Source organism: Phoxinus phoxinus (assembly GCF_949152265.1).
Source record: "Phoxinus phoxinus genome assembly, chromosome: 17".
Taxonomy (NCBI): Eukaryota; Metazoa; Chordata; class Actinopteri; order Cypriniformes; family Leuciscidae; genus Phoxinus; species Phoxinus phoxinus.
This window is the reverse complement of record NC_136892.1, coordinates 23639963-23661562: the sequence shown is the minus strand read 5'-3', so window position 1 is coordinate 23661562 and position 21600 is coordinate 23639963. Positions and strand designations below refer to the sequence as shown.

At 38.4% G+C, this 21600-nt stretch overlaps 1 protein-coding gene and 1 long non-coding RNA gene across 2 annotated transcripts; one reads left to right on the top strand and one right to left on the bottom strand.

Annotated features, from left to right (window-relative positions):
• The first annotated feature begins 6469 nt into the window (after positions 1–6469).
• LOC306984658 lies at positions 6470–7951 on the top strand. Its single transcript, XR_013794591.1, has 3 exons — positions 6470–6813; positions 6986–7066; positions 7882–7951. It is a non-coding gene; the product is annotated as an uncharacterized lncRNA (long non-coding RNA).
• A 4851-nt stretch (positions 7952–12802) lies between these two features.
• LOC306984638 (uncharacterized protein) lies at positions 12803–15081 on the bottom strand. The gene is made up of 5 exons (XM_079586144.1): positions 14822–15081; positions 14365–14479; positions 13786–14058; positions 13476–13649; positions 12803–13383 (listed from the first exon to the last, which is right to left on the bottom strand). Exons 1-5 carry the CDS (start codon positions 14900–14902, stop codon positions 13193–13195), a joined length of 834 nt encoding a protein of 277 aa, XP_079442270.1. The 5' UTR covers positions 14903–15081; the 3' UTR covers positions 12803–13192.
• Between the last annotated feature and the right edge of the window lie 6519 nt (positions 15082–21600).

The window sequence follows — 21600 nt, the reverse complement described above, 5'->3', positions numbered from 1 at the left end:
CTCCCTAAATCTGTAGCAATATAAACACCACAGTAACATAATTTGTCATGAAGTTCTTGGGCTAGTGGCGGAAAGGATGCAGGTTTGATTCCAGACGTAGTTACGTCATGTGGGTTTACTGATTTACTGATTAGATGGTTATCATAAATACCCTCAAAGATAGAAACCACCTCGTGATGTGATTTGAGACACATACTGTACAGTATGCAATTCTTAATGTGCCTGCACTGTAAAAAAATATTTTCATGATTTTTTATCACAACTTATTATCTTTTGTCAAATCAACCTCGATAACTTATGTGTGAAGATAACATACTATTTTGAGTTTCTGTTTATTAAACCATTCTTCTTCATTGTATTAACTAAATGTTTTTAATTACAACGAACTCAAAATTTTAAGGCAACAAGGTAACTTGCTTTTTTAAGTTAAACCAATATATTTTTTTTACAGTGTGGTTCAGGCCACATACATTTTATTAATGTATTTAGCAAAGTAATGACTTTGTAATGACAAAGTATCAGGTCTTATTAAGCTTAAAATTTATGGAAAATACTATTTTGATTGCTTTATTTGAATACTACTTCATTAAATCCATTTCAAATCTTACTTTAACACTTTTGACATTTTGATGGTCCCCTTTAGACATTATTTTTTACTAAGTAACTACATGTCGACTAGCAGTCATTAGAGTATTAGTTGACTGTCTGCGTGCTTAATATCTTCTAACACTTTATTTTGAAGTTCCCTCAACAGATATTCCACTGACTTTGCAAGTACATGTCAACTTATTCTACTAACCCTAACCCTACTCCTAAAAGTCTACTAATACTCTAATGAAAGTTAGTTGACATGTAGGTGCGTTACGCAGCCTATAATCACAACACGGTCTCACCCCTATTCGTCGCACACTGCCGCTTGGTCATTTCCCCCTCACGTCCATAAGCCGACGTTGAGGGTACCCCTCTTCGTCGCGTGGCACCGTAGAGGGTCATCCAATAGATTTGAATGCAAATCCCTCATCTTTGGATTTTGACGAAAGGGGGTTAGGCATCCAGCGGTTTTCCTGCGCTGGAAAGTATTGCTTCAGGCGATTGATTTTGTACTGCAAATGTGTATTTTGCAGTAGCGTGAGTCGTCGCATGGACTGTCACGATCATTGGTGCGGTGACCATACATTTTTGTGGGGCAGAAACCCTTGTCTGAATCGCTACCACGACTTTTATATATAATTTAATATAGTGTTGGGCTACATTAAAATGGCATAATTACAGGAGTTACAGGACTGCATATTTGCTGTAGGCTTAAACGTGTCTTAATTTAGGTGGGATATTTTATAATTGTACTTTGTTTCCTTTCTTTTTTTATTTGGTTAATTGTGTCTCTCACCCAGCGACGCATAGCAACCGTCGCTATGGGTAAACAACACCAGGACTCTGTCCTAAAATTCTGTCTGGTCCAGACAAAAAAAATAAATAATAATAATTGCCTACTTTTATAGATCTTTCTCAATATTGATTATGAAGTTGTGATAAATTAAATAGCATACTGCAGAAATGTTTGTATTAATATTATATGGCCATCCCCAGCCTGGCAAAGAGATGGATGCATTCTGGGAAGTGATGTGTTTCAATGTAATGGCTACATATTCCCGTGTTTCCTTCACTCAGACATTCATGCTGATTCTTTTAAATGTTTGAGCAAGGATGTAAAATATTAAGACTGTACTTTTTCATTATGATTGATATTTTAACACAGTCTCACCCCAAAACGTCACATACTGACGGGTCTTGACCATATGGCAACATACGACGAAAAGGGTACCCTTTAACGTCCATATGTGACGATTCGGGTACGGTTGGGTTTAGGTATGCGTTAGGGTACCGCTAGGAGGCGCTGCTGGTGCGCTTATGTCTGCGTCTCATATTGACGTTATAGGGGTATACCCTTTTCGTCGTATGTTGACGTATGGTCAAGACCCGTCAGTATATGACGTTTTAGGGTGAGACCGCGCTGGATATTTTGGCGCAATTTTGTGCAACGCGTCACACTGTGTGCGACGATCCCAGAAACCATTGCCCAGCGCGATTCCACCACGGTAAGTAGCCTACCCTACAACAGTCAAATAAAGAAGAGAAATTAATAAGAATTTACACGTCCAAAATGAGGAAGTTATGGCCAAAAAAACAAAAACAAATATGTTGTCGTATTTGTTGATTTTGAACCCCACTGTAAGAGCTGTATTAGAAAAAGAGTGACATTATATTTTTGAATTATTTTTTTACTTTATTTTTCATGTTTTATTTTTGAGTTGCAGTAACACAGACATTTACACAGTGTGGGATTAATAAAGTATATCAAATCAAATCAAATACAACTGTTTGTTGAATCACAATGAGATGCAAAGTGGGGTGGTATTAAATAAGTTGTCTTCTTCCCACTCCCTTTCAGGCAGAATTCTATTGTCATATTTAAATACTGTATATTCTGTTTTTTGCACTATATGACTTAATTATATTTTGTCTACTTTGTATTTTTTTTTGCCATTGCCTGAAATAAACAAACAAACAAAACAAAGTAGCTAGTATATATATACATATATATATATAACGGTTTTAAGTCTGGCAAGGCAAAGTTTACAAGTACCCTGATCACGTTATTCCTGTTTGTTTATCAATTTGAATCAAGGCAGAACAAAAGGATGTGTTAAAAAAATAATGATAGAAGAACACTTGCTCACACAATGACTTCTTTTTAAAGTCATTCATTTTTTATGATATTGTGATTGCATGAATAAATAAGAGGAGCAATTACTTAATGTCTTAGCCTAGTAGTTATTTATATTGTAATATGTAGTTTGTTGATCTATTCTATTTTGGTTTGTTCTTCTCTTTCTCTGTAGGTTCCTTCCCTTTATCTCATCTTATCCCTCATCTTAATACTTATTAGCAGCATCTTATAAAAAAAAAGGCACTTTTAAGAGCCACATTTGTCTTGTTTATTGTCTTATTTGTATTGTTTATTGTCTTGTTATTTGTTGCTCTCGTTTCTCTTTCTTTCTTTTTCTCCACCCCCCGAGAGACAGGACCTGGGTTGCTGCCTCTTCTTCACTCCCTGCAATCCACTCAAAGTGTAAAGGTCGGGATCAGAGAATATAGATTTGTTAGTTGGTGTTGTATTAAGGGCACTGTAGCAATTTCATGGATAGAGACTAAGATATATAATACCTGGTTATTGCACCAAATGAAATGTGCAGGAGGCTGAACAATATAGGCCAGCCTATAAGATAAGATTGCTGTTGGCATGAAGTCTAAATAAATCAAACTTAAGTTTTGTGAGGAATGCCAGTATTCAAATATGGCTACAGGAATCAAACAGCTCGCTTGGCGATTTTCACTTGTTCTGCACTTAAATAATTTGCCAGCTTGCAAACATCCAGAGCTTGTACTACCTTTGATAATGTTAGAATAGTGATAAGTTCAGCATAGCCTACTGCTGTATGACACATGCTAATATATTGACTAGCTCTCTCTTTCTTGTCCTTATGTGTGTTTGGATCTCTGTATGATATTTAATATTTATATTTATATTTTGTGTGTGTGTGTGTGTACATTTCAGAATGACGAAGCCAAAATTCAGGCCCTGCCCAAGCTGCCAGGTCCATCAGCAGGCCAACCGCAAAACGTGCAGTGCTTGTTTCGCCACGCTGCCGAGCAAGCGAAAATCACAAACTGCACATTTAATGTCAATTAATGTTGACTGGGGCCAGAGGGTCATCAAAAACAGAAATGCATCGCGGGTGGTGGCCTCTGCCCAAATAGCTGTAAGTAAAAATGCTCATGCTACATTAATTGAGTGGTAATCAATATAAGCCCAAAGTACATACAGTATTTACATTAACATGCACATCCATCTGTCCGTTCTAAGGGGATCCTTTCCATCAGTCCAGAAAATATAATCTCTACCCCTCTCGAAAGTCAGCCCCCCCAGCATTATTTCTGTCACTTTTATTGATAATGTGTGATGGGGCAAGGTAGGGCTGCACAATTAATCGAATTTTAATCAATTTGGCTTCCCATGATCAAATTCGCGTGATCGAGCAATATTTAACCCCTTTTGCGGCAAAGATCACAGACGGCCCCAGATTACTGTTGTTCAACATTCATTACTCGTTAAAACATCACACACTTACTTGAAATAAAATATTTCATCATACAGAAAAACATTTATTTCCTCTGAATTATGCGATCTGAAGAGCTCAAACAGCGAACACAGTGAGCTTTGTCTCTGCTCTTCCTGATTCGCGTCAGTTATGATGTCAGCGGCGCTCTCATTCGCTGTACAGCTGTCAATCATCTCACTCAGCGTTGACAAATTATTCAAATGTTGACAGGCTAGTGTTTCTTTCCAAAACCTGTAAACTAGTCTCTTTTTTTTGCATAGTTCTGCCTTGAAATGTTTTCATTTGGTTACATTCTGTTATGGAATATTTGTTTTTTATTGTTTGTATATTTTGAGTTTTATTCACATCCATTATGCAGGTACAATGCAAGTTTATATTTTGCTTTCTAAAATATATTTACACAATGGGAAATAGTGCCCTGTTGAAGTTTTGCTACATTTTCTTTATTGTTTTATTTATTTTTATCTATTCTTTAAGGAGATGCACTGAATTTTGGTTATTAAGAGGACCTATTTTATTTTGATGCACCTATTTGTACATGAGCAGGAATGTAGCACAATATAAATGTGAAAGCAGTTATAATTAGCCTATGTGACAATAACATTTGTTTTGGTTAAAATCAACAAATAATCGTGATAATTAATCATGATCTCAATATTGATCAAAAATAATTGTGATTATCATTTTGGCCATAATCGTGCAGCCCTAGGGCAAGGACCCCATTTGTAGAAGCATAATTTAATCTGTAAAATAAAAATGACCTTAGATTCAGGTCCAGGATACTGCAATTTATTATTTTCTTTTATATATATTCCGTCTCTCTAACGCATGTATGCACACAAACACATGGAATATACATGCTTGAATATGAACACAACTGTGGAAACTTTTATTGAGGACTTTCTGTGGGTCCCATGTTTGTTGACGGACCGAATACATAGCAGCCATGCTGTGTGCTGTGTACCAGGTGTCACATGCGCACCTGGATGTTAGAAGTTGGCACATCTTGTCAGGATGAAATTTTAGACAGACAATCACTTTAAAAACGTCACCATACATCCCTATTAATTGCTTTTGCTGCACACATTATACATGACGCTCAAGTGATAATTGTACATCACATGCAAGTTGCTCTGATAAACAGTTTGCCAAAAAGCTCCCCATGCACAATATGTAAAGATACTTTCATTTTATGCAGGCATGTTGTGAAAAAAAATCTTGAAAATTCATTGGTGTATGTACATAAGTAGGCAATATTCCAGACTACACTTATCTTAAAATACTTGTGACAGGGACTAGGGATAGGGATGAACTATGAATCAAGTAGTACATAGTATATACACCAAGTAAACTGCCCTCCGTTTCTGATTTTAACTCAAGATTCTTGTGCCGGTTCAACTTAATCTCTCAACTTCTCAACTTCTAACTCTACTTCTACTAATTACTATCACAACATCTGATTAAATATTTTCAAACCAAATCAAGCACTAACAGTTGCAATTTAAGAAATCCTCATGAAACAATATGTCTTTAATCACATGGTTAACACTTGTTGAAAGCGTTAAAAACGATTTTTTGCCAAATTGGGTCTTTCAATAGTAGATGGACTACCATATATGTAGTAATGTAGTAACATAATGTATTGGAAATGTGTTAATTACTTTGTTTCATTTCAGGTCCAAAAACTTTCTGCCTTGGGCTATATGCCCATATTGTTCATTAGCCAGAGGCACAAGGGCACAGGCAAGTTGGTGGCAGAAGTAGTCACGCATCTGCCACCAACGCAAGCCAACACAGGTTTTTTAACAAGTATGAAGAAGGCATATAACTTCATTACCAAAGTATATGGTAAGATACGTTTTATGTAGAGTTCATTAGTGTTTGTCGTAGATTTTTTTGACGATGTGTTCAGAATGTATATTTTTGCTAACTTCACAACAGATGTGCCCCAGCCACAACAAGACCAGCACCTTACCCTAGACCAGCCCCAGACACAACAAGACCAGCACCTTACCCTAGACCAGCCCCAGCCTCAAGACCAGCACCTTACCCTAGACCAGCCCCAGCCTCAAGACCAGCACCTTACCCTAGACCAGCCCCAGACACAACAAGACCAGCACCTTACCCTAGACCAGCCTCAACAAGACCAGCACCTTACCCTAGACCAGCCTCAACAAGACCAGCACCTTACCCTAGACCAGCCTCAACAAGACCAGCACCTTACCCTAGACCAGCCCCAGACACAACAAGACCAGCACCTTACCCTAGACCAGCCCCAGCCTCAAGACCAGCACCTTACCCTAGACCAGCCCCAGCCCCAACAAATGATTACACTTAACCTATTTCCGATAGACACTCATATGCAGCCTCTACCACCCAGGAAAAGACAAAGTAAGTAATCTTGCCTTGCACCCCATCTGTAAATTTGTCCCATGTTTTTTTTTTTTTGTAATCAGAGCACAATATAAAACAAGTTACACATGGTGAATTTCTCCCCTTTTGATGAATTAACCCCCCTCCCCGCGAATATGAATATATAATTCTTAACCTTTTCCCTAAGCCCCACTATCCACCCCAGGCCAAGGCAGACAAGCCCCACCATCCGTCCAACCTCAATTAAGGAAAAGACAAAGTAAGTAATCTTGCCTTGCATCCCATCTGTAAATTGGTCCCGTGGTTTTGTAATCATTGTATTAATTTAAAATAAGTTAACCAAGGTGAATTTCACCCCCTTCAATTAATTAAGCCACTCCCCCAAGATACTGAATATATACTGAATATATAATTTCCCCTTGCACCCTAAGCCCCAGCCGCAGGCAAAGGAGACACGCAATCCGGCAGAGAAGCCCCACCCTCCACCCTTGCCAAAAAGAAGAAAACAAAAAGTAAGTACACATTCTTTGCAGCCCATGTGTATATTTGTTTCTTTTCTTTGCACCCCATGTGTATATCAGCAGCCACGTGTTGGGTGTAAGGGTGTTGTAGAGGCCAAAGTACAATTGATAGTAATGTGAATACGAATTTATGTTAAACAGGTAAATCATTTCATTTAGAAGTTCATGTAATGGTTAAAAATGTTAAATAATACTTAAAAGGTTAAAAGCATACTAGAATACATGTGCTTATAGGATTTGGTACATATTAGTAAAATAGTGTACTGCCTGTTTAACAATAAGCCTTCTTCGGCTACATTACGTTGATTCTCATAATGTTATTCAGATCTTGAGAGTGGTGGAAGCAAATGGTTTTCTTACCTGCTAACTGCTAACTTATAGCTACTTCCATTAGGATTCTTTTATTTCATTAAGTGCTTTAGTCAGCTCACATTCTCTTTTGTAAATCGGAAACCAAGGAATAAAAACAGAGATTTTCATCTTTTATTTCAACAACATTTCTGAAGTGGATTTATTGAACTGTGTTGCTGGGCTCACAATAGACACTGTGGATGGGACTAGCTGCTTGGAATAATGTTAGATAGTTATTAGTGTAAGCCATTGCACATCTCAAGATTTCAAACCTCTACAGGTGTTTTTCCATGTAGCCCCCTTTTATTGAACCAAACTCACACTTGGTCTCTTTCAGCCCTCAAAGTGAACTAAGAACAGTGACTCAGCATTTTTTGGGGCATATGTGAACACCCCAAGCGAACTCAGACCCATTTGAAATTAACCAAACTTTTTTTTTGCCTTTGTCATTTAAGGTTGCAAATGCAGTCGACAGACAATTTACCCATATGATCAAATATTGGAAAGACGGATGAATGAGGTAAGATGTAGAACCATATCTTTCAATCCACATGTGACAAAACAGTAACACTGAGCAGTAGTTATCAACCTTTTTCAAGTATCAACCCTCTCACAAGTGCTACCCCTTACGAAAAAGTGTGTGCGTGTTTGTTTCTGCAGGGGAAGGCAGCAGAGGTCAAAGTGCGCTGGCTGCCTTGCTCTTCCTGGTAAGTGATGGCTTATTCTGTATATGTATCCATTAATTCATTAATTTATTCATTCATTAATTCATATTATTTCCACATTTTCTTTGCCATACATATGTATATTGTCATTCATCCATAGCTAACACAGTCTTAGTGTTTTAAAACTTGGTCCCTCCCAGCCTTCAAAGTGAACTTTGAGCAGTGACTGTTCCTTTTTTTGGGCATAAGGAACACTCTCTAAGCATACTTAGACCCCTTTTAAAGTGAACTGAACTGAGAACATGTGCACGCCAGCCTACAAGTAGTCATCTGGCTCAGGTTTGGTCATATGACATCTGTAGCTAATACATTCTAACCTGTTTGCCCTATACATTTGCTAATTTTATTTTGTTTATTTGGGTTATTTTATATGGTGTTTGCCAAACAGCAGTTATTTTGTTCAAAGTGAAAACCACTGTTCCCATAATGAACCAAATTTAGTCCTCTTAAAATGGCCTGTGAAGTGGACTGAACCAGAAACAACTCTTGTCTCTGTGTTCACATTATGAGTTCACTTAAAGAGGACTCAGATCACTTTCTAGTCTACTTCAGCTGATGGAGTCTTAAGCTGTGACGCAGATGCCTTTGTGGTGCCATTGTGTCTTTGCTGACCCCCTCTGCGCTCGACGTAGAGGCCTCTAAACACATAATTTAGATTATCGTGTCTGTCTACACAGTATTTGCATAGCGACACGGTTAACCTGATGCAGAACTTCAAAGGGTTGTCTGTGGGGATGACTGTGTCCAAGCAACTACCGGTTAGTCCAGTAGTTTTCACTTGGAACAAAATGACTGCTGTTTGACAAAAGCCATATAAAATAAACCCCAAAAAATTATCCAAAAGAAAAAGGCAAACCTTTATTTATCAGCTTCAGATGACATATCTTCAAACTAGCCAGAAGTCTAGTTGTGAGCTTTAGGCTGTACTGCATATGCTGTGTGTAAGATGACTTGTGGACTATTTACAGTGGCAGAGTCTGGCAGGACACCTGGGAGCCGGCCAGCAAATTCGCCTGATGACCTATACTGTTTTACTATTCTTTTTGTATATTTGGTCAGAATTAAATTCACTATTGTTATATTTTATGATTTGTCTGTCAATCATTGACTACACTGAATAATTGTGTCATGACTTCGTGCTCTATTTGATGGGAAAATTGAGATAGTGGAAAGTTGCATGTAGTGACAGTCAAGTCACCTATATTTATATAGCGCTTTTTACAATACAGATTATACAATTATACAAAGCAGCTTCACAGTGATAACATGAAAATAATACAACAAAGTTTGTTTCTAGAAGAATTTTGCATCCTCGTCCACCTTAAGGCAGATCAATAATATTGTTGAATATGAAATGCCCCCAACTAAGCAAGCCAAAAGCCAGGCAACCAGAACAAGTACTAAATTGGCATCATCCTAACTGATCATGAACATTTTAGTCAGTATTTGTTTGTGGTAATTTTGGAGCAAAGTAAATGGGGTCCTATCCCTGGTGACAGATGCCTCCTGCGTCAGGATGTATTACTGAAAAGCTGCATCCTTTTTTACCTCTGACCGCTTAGCACACAACACTGTTTATTTTTGTTATCATGTTTGTCTGTTCAGAACACTTATGAGAGTTTGAAAATAAGAAGACATTTTCAAACATTCTCAATGAAGAGAAGAGGCACATTTATACATTTTCAACAATGGTACATGTAATGATTTTTCCGGTCAGGAGTGAAGAAACGGGCAGGTAACATCATCACAGACCCTTCTCACCCCGGCCACAAACTGTTTGCACTTCTGCCGTCAGGCCGACGCTTCAGATGCGCACTAGAACATCCAGGCACATAAACAGTTTTCCCCCCCATGCTATCTCCACCTTAAACAGCTAACACAGAAATTAACACCTGTTGTATAATTCATTCTCAGTATCTGAGAGAGAAGCAATAATTAGAGTTTTGTTGTTATTGTTTGCTTTTTTTTTTTTTTTGGAAATACATATAGAAATTTTATTTATAGAGCTGCACCACAGTACACAATGCACAAATCTGTACATAAGTCTCTGTTCACATGTATACCCAATATCATTATTATTTTTTAATTATTCAGGTTTTTTCCTTAGTCTCATTGAAATGCTTGTTCTCATGTCATAAATGTATGTATGTATGTAAGAGCGCCTGTAAAAAAAAACCTAAAACAAATTCATTGTGTGTTTGCGCACACTTTGCGAATAAAGCTCATTCTGATTCTGAAAGAACTATATGATGAAATATATGAAAGTGAATTAAAATCACACAGCGTCTGAACTGCCACTCAAAAAGGCAATTTTTTCATATCCTTTGCCTCATACAAAGACAGATTGGTGTCAAATTTCACAAATCAACATGTGCATGACATAAGGTGATCAGACTTCAGAGATCAAAACCGGAGACATGAGCCTGAGGAATCGGTAAAGCCAGCAACATTTCCAGCTTGGCCATCAATATACTTTAAAGGTCTATGTTTTCTTCTCATAAAACCAGGGACAGAGGTAGTTTCCCCTGACAATAGGGAATGTGCCAGGATACTGATGACATCGATCTGGTCACCCTGGAATGACTTGACTCAGGTTGGCGGTTTACTAAGGCCTATGACAGTGGTGGGAAATCTAAGGCCTGGCCTTGCAAGGTGGTCCACATGCGGCCTGTTGTGCTGTTTAATCCGGCCAATGTCTTCATGATCAAGGCCTCAGGTCTGATTTGTCAGGAAAGTGTTGCATTATTCACGAAATACAATCAGTTCCCACTTATCCTAACCCTAACTCTATCTTTATTCTCCATGCCAAGTATGAGCTCTTATCCTCTGGCAGAAGATATAGGGTACCCCAATGTAAACTAAGTATATTTCTAAACTATAGGCATAATTTGAACCTACCTCAATTAAAACTTTAAATAATGTTGCTTGAGGCTGCAGGGGTTGTGCAATAGCTTCATGATATAATGCATATAGGGTTGTGTGTAGGTTGCTCTTGTCATTGTTTGTGAAAGATGAGCAATAGATTGCGGCTGTGATGTGCTTCAGTCTGGCTATATATCACTTTATGTATGTTGTTTTTTTATTGTAAGTATATGTCAGCTGTACGATAAAACAAATATGTCAAGTGTTATGTGTGAAGCATTTGAACTTGAGGCAAATATCCCTCTGGGGAGAATAAAGGAGGCCATCGCTGCAAAGTGGTCTCCATGATATGTAAAAATTAAAACTTTGTCGTAGGACTATAGCAAACACATTGTTGGAAAGGTCTCAACCTCGACAGTATGTATGTCAGTCCGAAGAGGATACATTACTCCTGCTTTGAAATATTGACCTCTGAACCTTGAACCCAGTACATGTTTGAAGGCTTGTCATTTAGTGACAGAAGATGCTACACCAGCTGTTATAGAAAGCTCTGGACCTTAGCTGTCATGTAGATATGGTCTCCAAAGTTTACCCATTGTAAGCACTGTCAAATATGGTAATAAGCTATTTTGATCTATTTAACAATTAGATTTTTTAAATCTGATGACACCAGTGTGTTCCCCATCCCAAAAAAACCCATGGTGTATCCAAAATTCTACACTGCCAACTTCTAATTATGAGAAATATACCAATATATTTTAAAACTACAACTTCCACTAGATACGCTGTCTGCAGTGAATGGGCTTCAACTAAACTCAAAAAGTTCACAACTGAGCAACGTGTTGTTTCTGGTGACAAAACCACTGATTAAATATCATGTACATTGAAGCAATACTGGCATTATAAGTGGGATATGGGCTTCGCATGCGCCCCGCTCGGCCCATATTGCAGTGTTCTGTCTTACAGCATATGTAATGTTTCACTGGTAATAAGAGCAAAATAATATTATTAAAATAATGAATAACATGATACATTTTAGGCATTTATTAGCTTGTACAACCACAAAAACAACACACATAGCTCAGACACATAACAAAAATCAGTCAGACAAATACAAAAAGTGAAGAGCATGTCAAGTGATTACAAAGGCCTGGTAGGGACTGACCCTGTGATACATGATGGGGCAGCTATGGAGTGATTTGCAGTGGTGGTAGTGCAAAAGTTAACAGTGCTGGGGTTTAATCAGTGCAAAGTAGGGCTGCACAATATATCGAAATTAGTGAAATGTATACTGTATATCGCGATATGCATAACGCAACAGCTTGCAATGACTGGGGTCATGAATAAAATACAGTTTTGTAGCTTTAATAAGTATCAGGATATATTTAATTCATGCAGTGAAAACTAAGCAATATTTTATTTTTACATTTTATGATTCAGTATCTTTTATTAAATAATGTAGGATAACCTGAAACCCTGTGGTTTACACTGATGTTAAAATAACACTTCTTACGCTACAGTAAAACACTGATGTTCACTTTCACAAGTTATAAGGATGTTTGTTATACATGTAGGTTATATCATTTTAAAGATATTTTAAAGATAATTTAAGTTTATTTTACACACTTTAAGCATTATCGTATCGCATATCGAATATCGCATTATTTAATGAATTATCGAACTTTTCTTCAATATCGCACAGTACAAAGCAATACAAAGCAGATAAGATAAGTAGAACAGACACTTATATTAAATTTAAAAGAAAAAGTTTATACAAGCAGCCAAAAGGGGTAAATAATGGGACCACAGTCCAAACTGTGTAGAGGGGCTAATGTAGCCTGTAAGAGAGTCAAATGGATAGTGGATACTAGACAATAGACAAAGTGATGTGATGGTTGGGGCAGGGAGAGACTCATGCTGAAAAGTCCATTTCTCCACTACCCTTTTGTGTGACATTGAGTTGCTGGTTAGCCCTGGGGGCAAAGGACCTCTCCTCAATGTTGAGCATGCAGAAGACTGCTTCTGCAAATTATCCTCGGTTTGTTAAATGATTAACTCCAGCTCCATGCCAAACACAGAGCCAGCTTTCCTTACCAGCCTGTCCCAACAGCCCTCTTCTTAATGCTGCCTCCCCAGCACACAACAGCATAAAAAAGGTCTCTGGCCATGAAAATATAGTTTAATCGTGCTCAGAGTCACTACTGGTATTGTATTCCTCAGAATCACTATCAAAGTTAATTTCTGTTTCAGTCAGAACTTGAACATAACAGTTCTTTGCATGCTTTGCCAGGCTGTTGCTTGCTTGTTTGTTCTTCATCGTCAAGCTCTGTAGACCTTGGATCCCATCTTGAAGCAGGCCCCACGTCTCACCTTACATGTTAAAACAAATTGAGCCTTTATTAATTAGAAACTTTCAGCAATATTGTAATGTATGCCAAGTATAACACAAAAACATACTGTACCTGATGTCACATTAGAAAGCTGGGATGACATGTGCTTCAGAGTGTCTGCACGGGTGCAAAGAGACTTCCAATGCTTGTTCATCTCTGCAATAAGAATCCTCTTCTCCTCCTCAAGTCTCCTTACTGCCATCACTATGTCAAATGCCTTCCTCTTCGTCCTTAGATCTACAGAGTCTGGAATACATAGATGAAACAAGTCAGTTGTATTTAAGATTAGTATTTAAAGATTTTCTGGGGTTACAATAAAGGCATGATAGATTTTGTGCCACTATGTGACTATTTCACATAGTCAACAGAATTGTGTACATACCACCGTGTGTAAGCTGCCATGGCCAAACAATCTCATCAGATAGAATGGTGTCTAAGGTCAGATGTTCTGCATTAGGAACCAAGGTGTTATACTTTTCCACAAAAGAAAGTAAAACATTTTTTTCCTCCCTGATCTTTCGGCGGATCCGGGCACGTCCTTTGCATCCGTCATTATCTTTATAAAGACGCTGGGACCTCCTCTTAACACTTGCCACCAGCTCCTCAATTCGGCTGGCTACAATGGCAAGATCAGCATCGTTTGGGGATGTTGTTGCTGAGAGGAAGAAATGAAGAGATAAGAAATATACTTGATTCCATGAAAAAATATTATTTCTGGACAAACAATATGTTCATATTTCTCTGTAACTGAGGCTACACTTGTAGTTAAGGTTGAGTATAGTTAGGTTAGTTAGGTTCTATATTGTCCCCATGGGGATAATGAATCTCCACACATCATCAGCAATCAGAGTATGTGCTCTTTGACTACGATTACAATGAGCCTCTTTGGAATTGCAGCCAAGCTTAGTCAGAAGTGATGCATCAAGCAGCATATCAAACAGTATAAGACAGTATATTCTACCTTCTGCCCACTCATTGATATCAATGATCCAGCTTTCCAGTTGATTGTCTGTGATGTCCATTTCCATTTTCATGGCCTCCAGGTTATGCAACTGGCATTGCAGGGCTATTGTGGCCTTCAAACACAAATCACAATGAGGGAAATGCCTACAACTTTGACTATTGTTGATAAGGATTGTTAAGTACCTCCACTATTAGAAAACCACATACAACACTGATTAAATATACAGTATATTCGTAAATACGTGGACAATCAATATACCGGTATGCGGTATGAACATTTACATATTTTATGAACATATTTTATATTAAGACACTGAAAAATACAATTGACACTACACATGAAACCATCCATATATTCTATTGTATTGACTATTGTATTGTATTTTTTAGATATATGCCACTTTATTTTACAATATCGCTATGAATGTTGCATAAGGGAAAACTGGTGTCTTTACCTTCCGATATCGGCAGGCAAGGGTGGAAGCCAAGTTGTCAAACTTTCGTTGGTTCCAGCGCATGGCCATGACCGTCAGCATGTCTATGCGTCCTGCAAAAATAAAAAATATGAGATAATCACCCTTCTTTCCAGTAGCAGTAGGAGAAGAAACTGAGTGTGCAGACTTGTTAGGTACCACAAACTTTTGCGAGATAATAACTTACAGTATAGTACTATGGTACTAATCTGCTGTCTTGTGCCATTTGATTACTGTCCCATGTAGGGCTAGGTATCGTTAAAAGTAATTTGATACCGATACCTTGACTTCGATACCAGTTCCTGAACGATACTTTTTCCGATACCAATTTTATGAAAAAAATATATATAAATCCGTTTTAACAACATTACATTACCTAAAAAAATTAATTGGTTAAATTTTTCTTTTTTTTACACTTAAAATCACGGCTGACACAGTTGTAATTGTAGTTTTAATGACACATAGCCTGACAACATCTCATCTGACAGAGGACTGTGCCGTGCTGACTACGTTATTCATTTATTTTGAAATCAACGCTGAAGCTAAAAAGCGGAATGGAGTTTAATTTATTAAGGCATTCCTCAAGTGTAATGGATAATTTGACTGACGGCGCTCTGAAAAGTGAACAGACATTATGCGCTGAATTAGAGACGATAAAATTGAAAGTAGGTGGGTCTTGTCCCACCCATATACAATGGGTACATGGTACCATATTTTCCATCTATGTGGGTTATGACGCTTACACACACACCGCGTGGAGCTAATAATGGTATAGTATCAAGGCAAATCGGTCGGTACCTAAAAAGTATTGAACTCGATAACCAGCCCTAGTCCCATGAAAGGGTTAGTAGGTAAATAGCACAGTATAGTGAAGTAGTAGCATGAAACAATGGCGCAGAACAGTAGGCAAATGGCATAGAGCACTATGGCAGGACAGTAGGTGAATGGTACTCTGACGTGTATTTTTTTATCACACTGCCCCTCCTTATTATCCTGCCTTCAAATAAAATAGGATGATGGTATTGTAATCGATCCATCCATTTGTGTTGAATATTCTGAGCTTTATATTTTCAGACTCAGCATATATGCATGTGCTTAAAGTGGCTCACCATTGTCATCAGGATTAAAATGTACTGCTTTCCTTACCTGCTTTTGACATGTGCTTTGTGGTAACAGCAATCCTTGAGAGGAAGGCGTTGCACTGCTCCACCTCTTCCCCAAGAGTCGAACCAGCCCCCTCCTGATACGCTCCACTCCATTTTACCTTTAAAAAATAAAACAAAAAAAACAAACCTAAGTGGCAACAATCTTATGCAGGGTTTTCAGGGAAAGAAAATGTCATGGACAATCCTTTTTTCTTACCTCACATTTGAAATCATGAGCTTTGGCATGAAAAACAGAAAGAAATGGCCTCATGGTGAGGAGATCCTGAAGCTCAGGGCATTTCTCTGTCACTCTCCGGAGGTAAGGCCAGTACTTGCATGCCACATCCATAGCGAAAAATGTCACTTGCTTACAGGCCATTTGCTTTTGGAGGTACAGGGGGTAGGCAAAAATCTCCCCCCTGAACATATTGAGGGCACGGAGGAGAACCCCATGACGACATACAGCGAGTTCCAGGCCCTCCTCGTCTGTTTTTCCTGAGGACTTCTGAGACGTTTCGCGCGCCGCTGACCACTGCCCTCCACAGACACCTCTTCCAGAGACCTAAAACATGGAAGATGGTTAACAGTCCAAACTTGTTCAAACAAAGTTCTCTATAGGACGTGGTGTTTTATAGGTAAATATAGTGAAGTTGTGCAAGTTTACATGACTGGTTGAGGTATGGACATAGTCCACAAATCTTGCGACGTCATCATCATTTGCGATGAACACGCCATCAAAGATGGCTTGTTCCTCCGATCTAAATAAAAGAGATACATATTAACTTTAAATATTCATATGATTTTCAATTCACAGCAGTTGCTTTAAAAGTAATGAACCGTCAATGCACACAGGATTTTGTAAATACCTTGCTGCACTCTTGAATCTGTAGTGCTTGCGGTTTCCATCAACAGATACTGCAACCATGTCTGGGCTGCACGCTGGGCAGTCAAAGTGGTCCTCCTGGCATAATTTGTCCACTTCGAATCGGACAGCTTCCCACTCCAAGAAGCTTTTCCGGAAGCTGTCTGCTGTGATGTTACCGCTCTGTTTCAAAAGAGTTCAGTAAAACAGATCAAATTAAATATGTACTGCACTGAAGTAAAATACTCTAAATGGATACATTTCGGGATGTTTGTACTAATTTTGTAACCAATCCTTAGAATACATATCAAAGGAAATTAACAATGTGTAAACTTCACTCATAGACTATACACTGGTGTATTTTGGGGATGTTTGGCCCATTAATCCAAGGGAACACTTCTGGGATAAGGAAATTATATTGGGGAGAAGATGTCAAAGTCTGTAGCCAATGGAGTTGAAGTTGAGATCTTCAGAATGACCTGTTTTTTTTCAGAAATGGTTCAGTGCAAACTGCATGACTGATGAGAGAACATGAGTTTATGGTTGTTTATAAAGGGTCTAAATAAAAAATAAAAAAAATCCTAAACAGTGCAAATGTTCATGTGTACTTTCTATCATCATCCTCATGCCCTCATAGTATTATTTATTGAGTTACACAGTTATTACCACAAATACTTACACGGCCAAAGCGAACAGTGCGTTGATCCAGCATTCTAAGAAATGCTTGGCTAGACATCCCTGGTGCTGCCATCTTCAGCTCTTCAAAAGAAAAAAGGACATCTGTCGCGTACACAGTTGAATGGTGAGAAGTGGCAGGCCAGTAGTCATTATGGATCAGGTCATCCACTCCAGGACTCCAAGTGGCTTCACATGCCTTGCATCTAATCTGAGGCAATCTGAGATCATATCGCCCTGGAAAAAGAAGGAAATATATACTCACAGTTAATTTTGACAGACGCAAACTGTGTCATTCTGACAACTGATATGGGAACCTTTGACTAAGGATGGATCAGGAGGACACTTCTACAAACATTTTGTAAGGCACTCTATTGGAAGGCACACTTTTGTCAGGCAAATTAACTATCCCCATTCAAACAAAGGTTAACTGTTTTCCTCCACATAGGTGGGCCCAGACAATCTAATCAACACACAACCTATTGAATTGGATTTCCAGCCATGATAAAGAAAATTTCTGGATATGTGTTCCACAATGTAACGTATGAATGTAACATAATCATGATTTTTATATGTTCATAGTTGTGACAAAGTGAGAGGGAGTATATACGAGGTGTGATCAGCAAATACCTGTGGGTGAAATTCTGCAGGAGTGACCCCCACCCCACCCATAAAGTTCTTCTTACCATTCATTGTAACCACAACTATGGACTGTCCTGCGATGACACTGGACGATCCTTGTAGACAACCGCATATTGTCTCTGGCATCTCCAAAGGTACAAGACGATCTTGAAAAAAAAAAAAACACATGGATGAGAATTAAAGAATAACATATTTATTTATGTGACTTTCAAAAACTACAACTTACCACACTGGGTTAGAACCCTCTCCACAACACAAGTTGTGGGAGGCAACGGATGAAAAAATGCAAGTGTCATCGAATCCCTGTTGTGAAACACTTGACCTTGGTGGACCCTGACATCACACTGCCCACAGAGGAATGGGTGTGGTCGGCAGTCACAACAACGGATAACGGCTGGACCGTTTCCACAATGTTGGCAGATCCGAGTTGCCGCATGTTGTCGAGCCACCATGGTGTTGACCAGTCGGGGTCTCTCTTTCTCCCACCACCCTGATATGAGGCTCTTTCGGGTCGACCAGTCTGTTGAGGCTTGTGGTGTTTCATCCTCATGTATGTCCTCACCCAGTGAGCATTTAAGCTCTTGAAGGAAGGACTCTGTTAAAACAATGCACAATATTGAAAAACTGTAGTAATAATAAATATTAACATACTAAATTAACATATTGTTTTGAACCAGTGCAGTCAAAATAAAGAACACACCTGCAGTAACGGAAGGAAAGTCACTGGTCACTTCCCCACTGGTTTCCGGAGCCCTGACATGAGAGACACCCTTCTTCCGACTCTGGCTGTGACTGGGACCTGCTGTAGCAAAAAAGCTGTTGCTTTTTACACTCAATGAAACAAACTTTACCTGATGCTAGGCACAGGTATGTAATAATAACCTCAGATATGTTCTAATTCAGACCCATGACTTGTGATTATGTTGTATACCATTTCAAGATGCAAAACTAGATCTGGAGATAAAGTCTACAATTTAATTAACATGAATGTAAAAAAAAGTCTGACCTCCTTGTTTTCGGGATGATCTGGGTCTGCCGTAAATAATGTTTCCATCACTGTCCCTCTTAATCCACCTAACCTCTTGCTTGCTGTTTGATGGCTGGCTGGTGGATGGATGGCTGGTGGAAGGCTGACTGGTGGATGGTTCTGCTTCCTGGTGTATGCTAATGAGCTGTTCAAGCTCTTGGAGGTGAGCCTGATGTGCAGCCTGATCGACAAGGTCACTAATCTCCTTCAGGTGACGGTCCATCTCAGGATCGGACACGGCACACAATATAAACACACAGGGACAAACAAAAGACAAGACAGACAAAAAAAACAAAAACACCACTCGAAGGGGAGGGAGGAGAGACAGTAAGACCTCAAGAGAGAGAGAGAAAACACAATACAACAGTAGAGAAAGTAACAAGACAAATGTGGCTCTTAAAAGTGCCTTTTTTTTTATAAGATGCTGCTAATAAGTATTAAGATGAGGGATAAGATGAGATAAAGGGAAGGAACCTACAGAGAAAGAGAAGAACAAACCAAAATAGAATAGATCAACAAACTACATATTACAATATAAATAACTACTAGGCTAAGACATTAAGTAAATTGCTCCTCTTATTTATTCATGCAATCACAATATCATAAAAAATGAATGACTTTAAAAAGAAGTCATTGTGTGAGCAAGGGTTCTTCTATCATTATTTTTTTAACACATCCTTTTGTTCTGCCTTGATTCAAATTGATAAACAAACAGGAATAACGTGATCAGGGTACTTGTAAACTTTGCCTTGCCAGACTTAAAACCGTTATATATATATATGTATATATATACTAGCTACTTTGTTTTGTTTGTTTGTTTATTTCAGGCAATGGCAAAAAAAAATACAAAGTAGACAAAATATAATTAAGTCATATAGTGCAAAAAACAGAATATACAGTATTTAAATATGACAATAGAATTCTGCCTGAAAGGGAGTGGGAAGAAGACAACTTATTTAATACCACCCCACTTTGCATCTCATTGTGATTCAACAAACAGTTGTATTTGATTTGATTTGATATACTTTATTAATCCCACACTGTGTAAATGTCTGTGTTACTGCAACTCAAAAATAAAACATGAAAAATAAAGTAAAAAAATAATTCAAAAATATAATGTCACTCTTTTTCTAATACAGCTCTTACAGTGGGGTTCAAAATCAACAAATACGACAACATATTTGTTTTTGTTTTTTTGGCCATAACTTCCTCATTTTGGACGTGTAAATTCTTATTAATTTCTCTTCTTTATTTGACTGTTGTAGGGTAGGCTACTTACCGTGGTGGAATCGCGCTGGGCAATGGTTTCTGGGATCGTCGCACACAGTGTGACGCGTTGCACAAAATTGCGCCAAAATATCCAGCGCGGTCTCACCCTAAAACGTCATATACTGACGGGTCTTGACCATACGTCAACATACGACGAAAAGGGTATACCCCTATAACGTCAATATGAGACGCAGACATAAGCGCACCAGCAGCGCCTCCTAGCGGTACCCTAACGCATACCTAAACCCAACCGTACCCGAATCGTCACATATGGACGTTAAAGGGTACCCTTTTCGTCGTATGTTGCCATATGGTCAAGACCCGTCAGTATGTGACGTTTTGGGGTGAGACTGTGTTAAAATATCAATCATAATGAAAAAGTACAGTCTTAATATTTTACATCCTTGCTCAAACATTTAAAAGAATCAGCATGAATGTCTGAGTGAAGGAAACACGGGAATATGTAGCCATTACATTGAAACACATCACTTCCCAGAATGCATCCATCTCTTTGCCAGGCTGGGGATGGCCATATAATATTAATACAAACATTTCTGCAGTATGCTATTTAATTTATCACAACTTCATAATCAATATTGAGAAAGATCTATAAAAGTAGGCAATTATTATTATTTATTTTTTTTGTCTGGACCAGACAGAATTTTAGGACAGAGTCCTGGTGTTGTTTACCCATAGCGACGGTTGCTATGCGTCGCTGGGTGAGAGACACAATTAACCAAATAAAAAAAGAAAGGAAACAAAGTACAATTATAAAATATCCCACCTAAATTAAGACACGTTTAAGCCTACAGCAAATATGCAGTCCTGTAACTCCTGTAATTATGCCATTTTAATGTAGCCCAACACTATATTAAATTATATATAAAAGTCGTGGTAGCGATTCAGACAAGGGTTTCTGCCCCACAAAAATGTATGGTCACCGCACCAATGATCGTGACAGTCCATGCGACGACTCACGCTACTGCAAAATACACATTTGCAGTACAAAATCAATCGCCTGAAGCAATACTTTCCAGCGCAGGAAAACCGCTGGATGCCTAACCCCCTTTCGTCAAAATCCAAAGATGAGGGATTTGCATTCAAATCTATTGGATGACCCTCTACGGTGCCACGCGACGAA

Excerpts from the sequence above, each read along its gene's own strand:
- LOC306984638 (XM_079586144.1), bottom strand. The coding sequence starts at position 14,902 with ATGCTGACGGTCATGGCCATGCGCTGGAACCAACGAAAGTTTGACAAC. Across the intron at positions 14,480-14,821 it reads TTGCCTGCCGATATCGGAAG|GCCACAATAGCCCTGCAATG; the intron begins GTAAAGACACCA and ends TTGTGTTTGAAG. Across the intron at positions 13,650-13,785 it reads ATGGCAGCTTACACACGGTG|ACTCTGTAGATCTAAGGACG; the intron begins GTATGTACACAA and ends TATGTATTCCAG.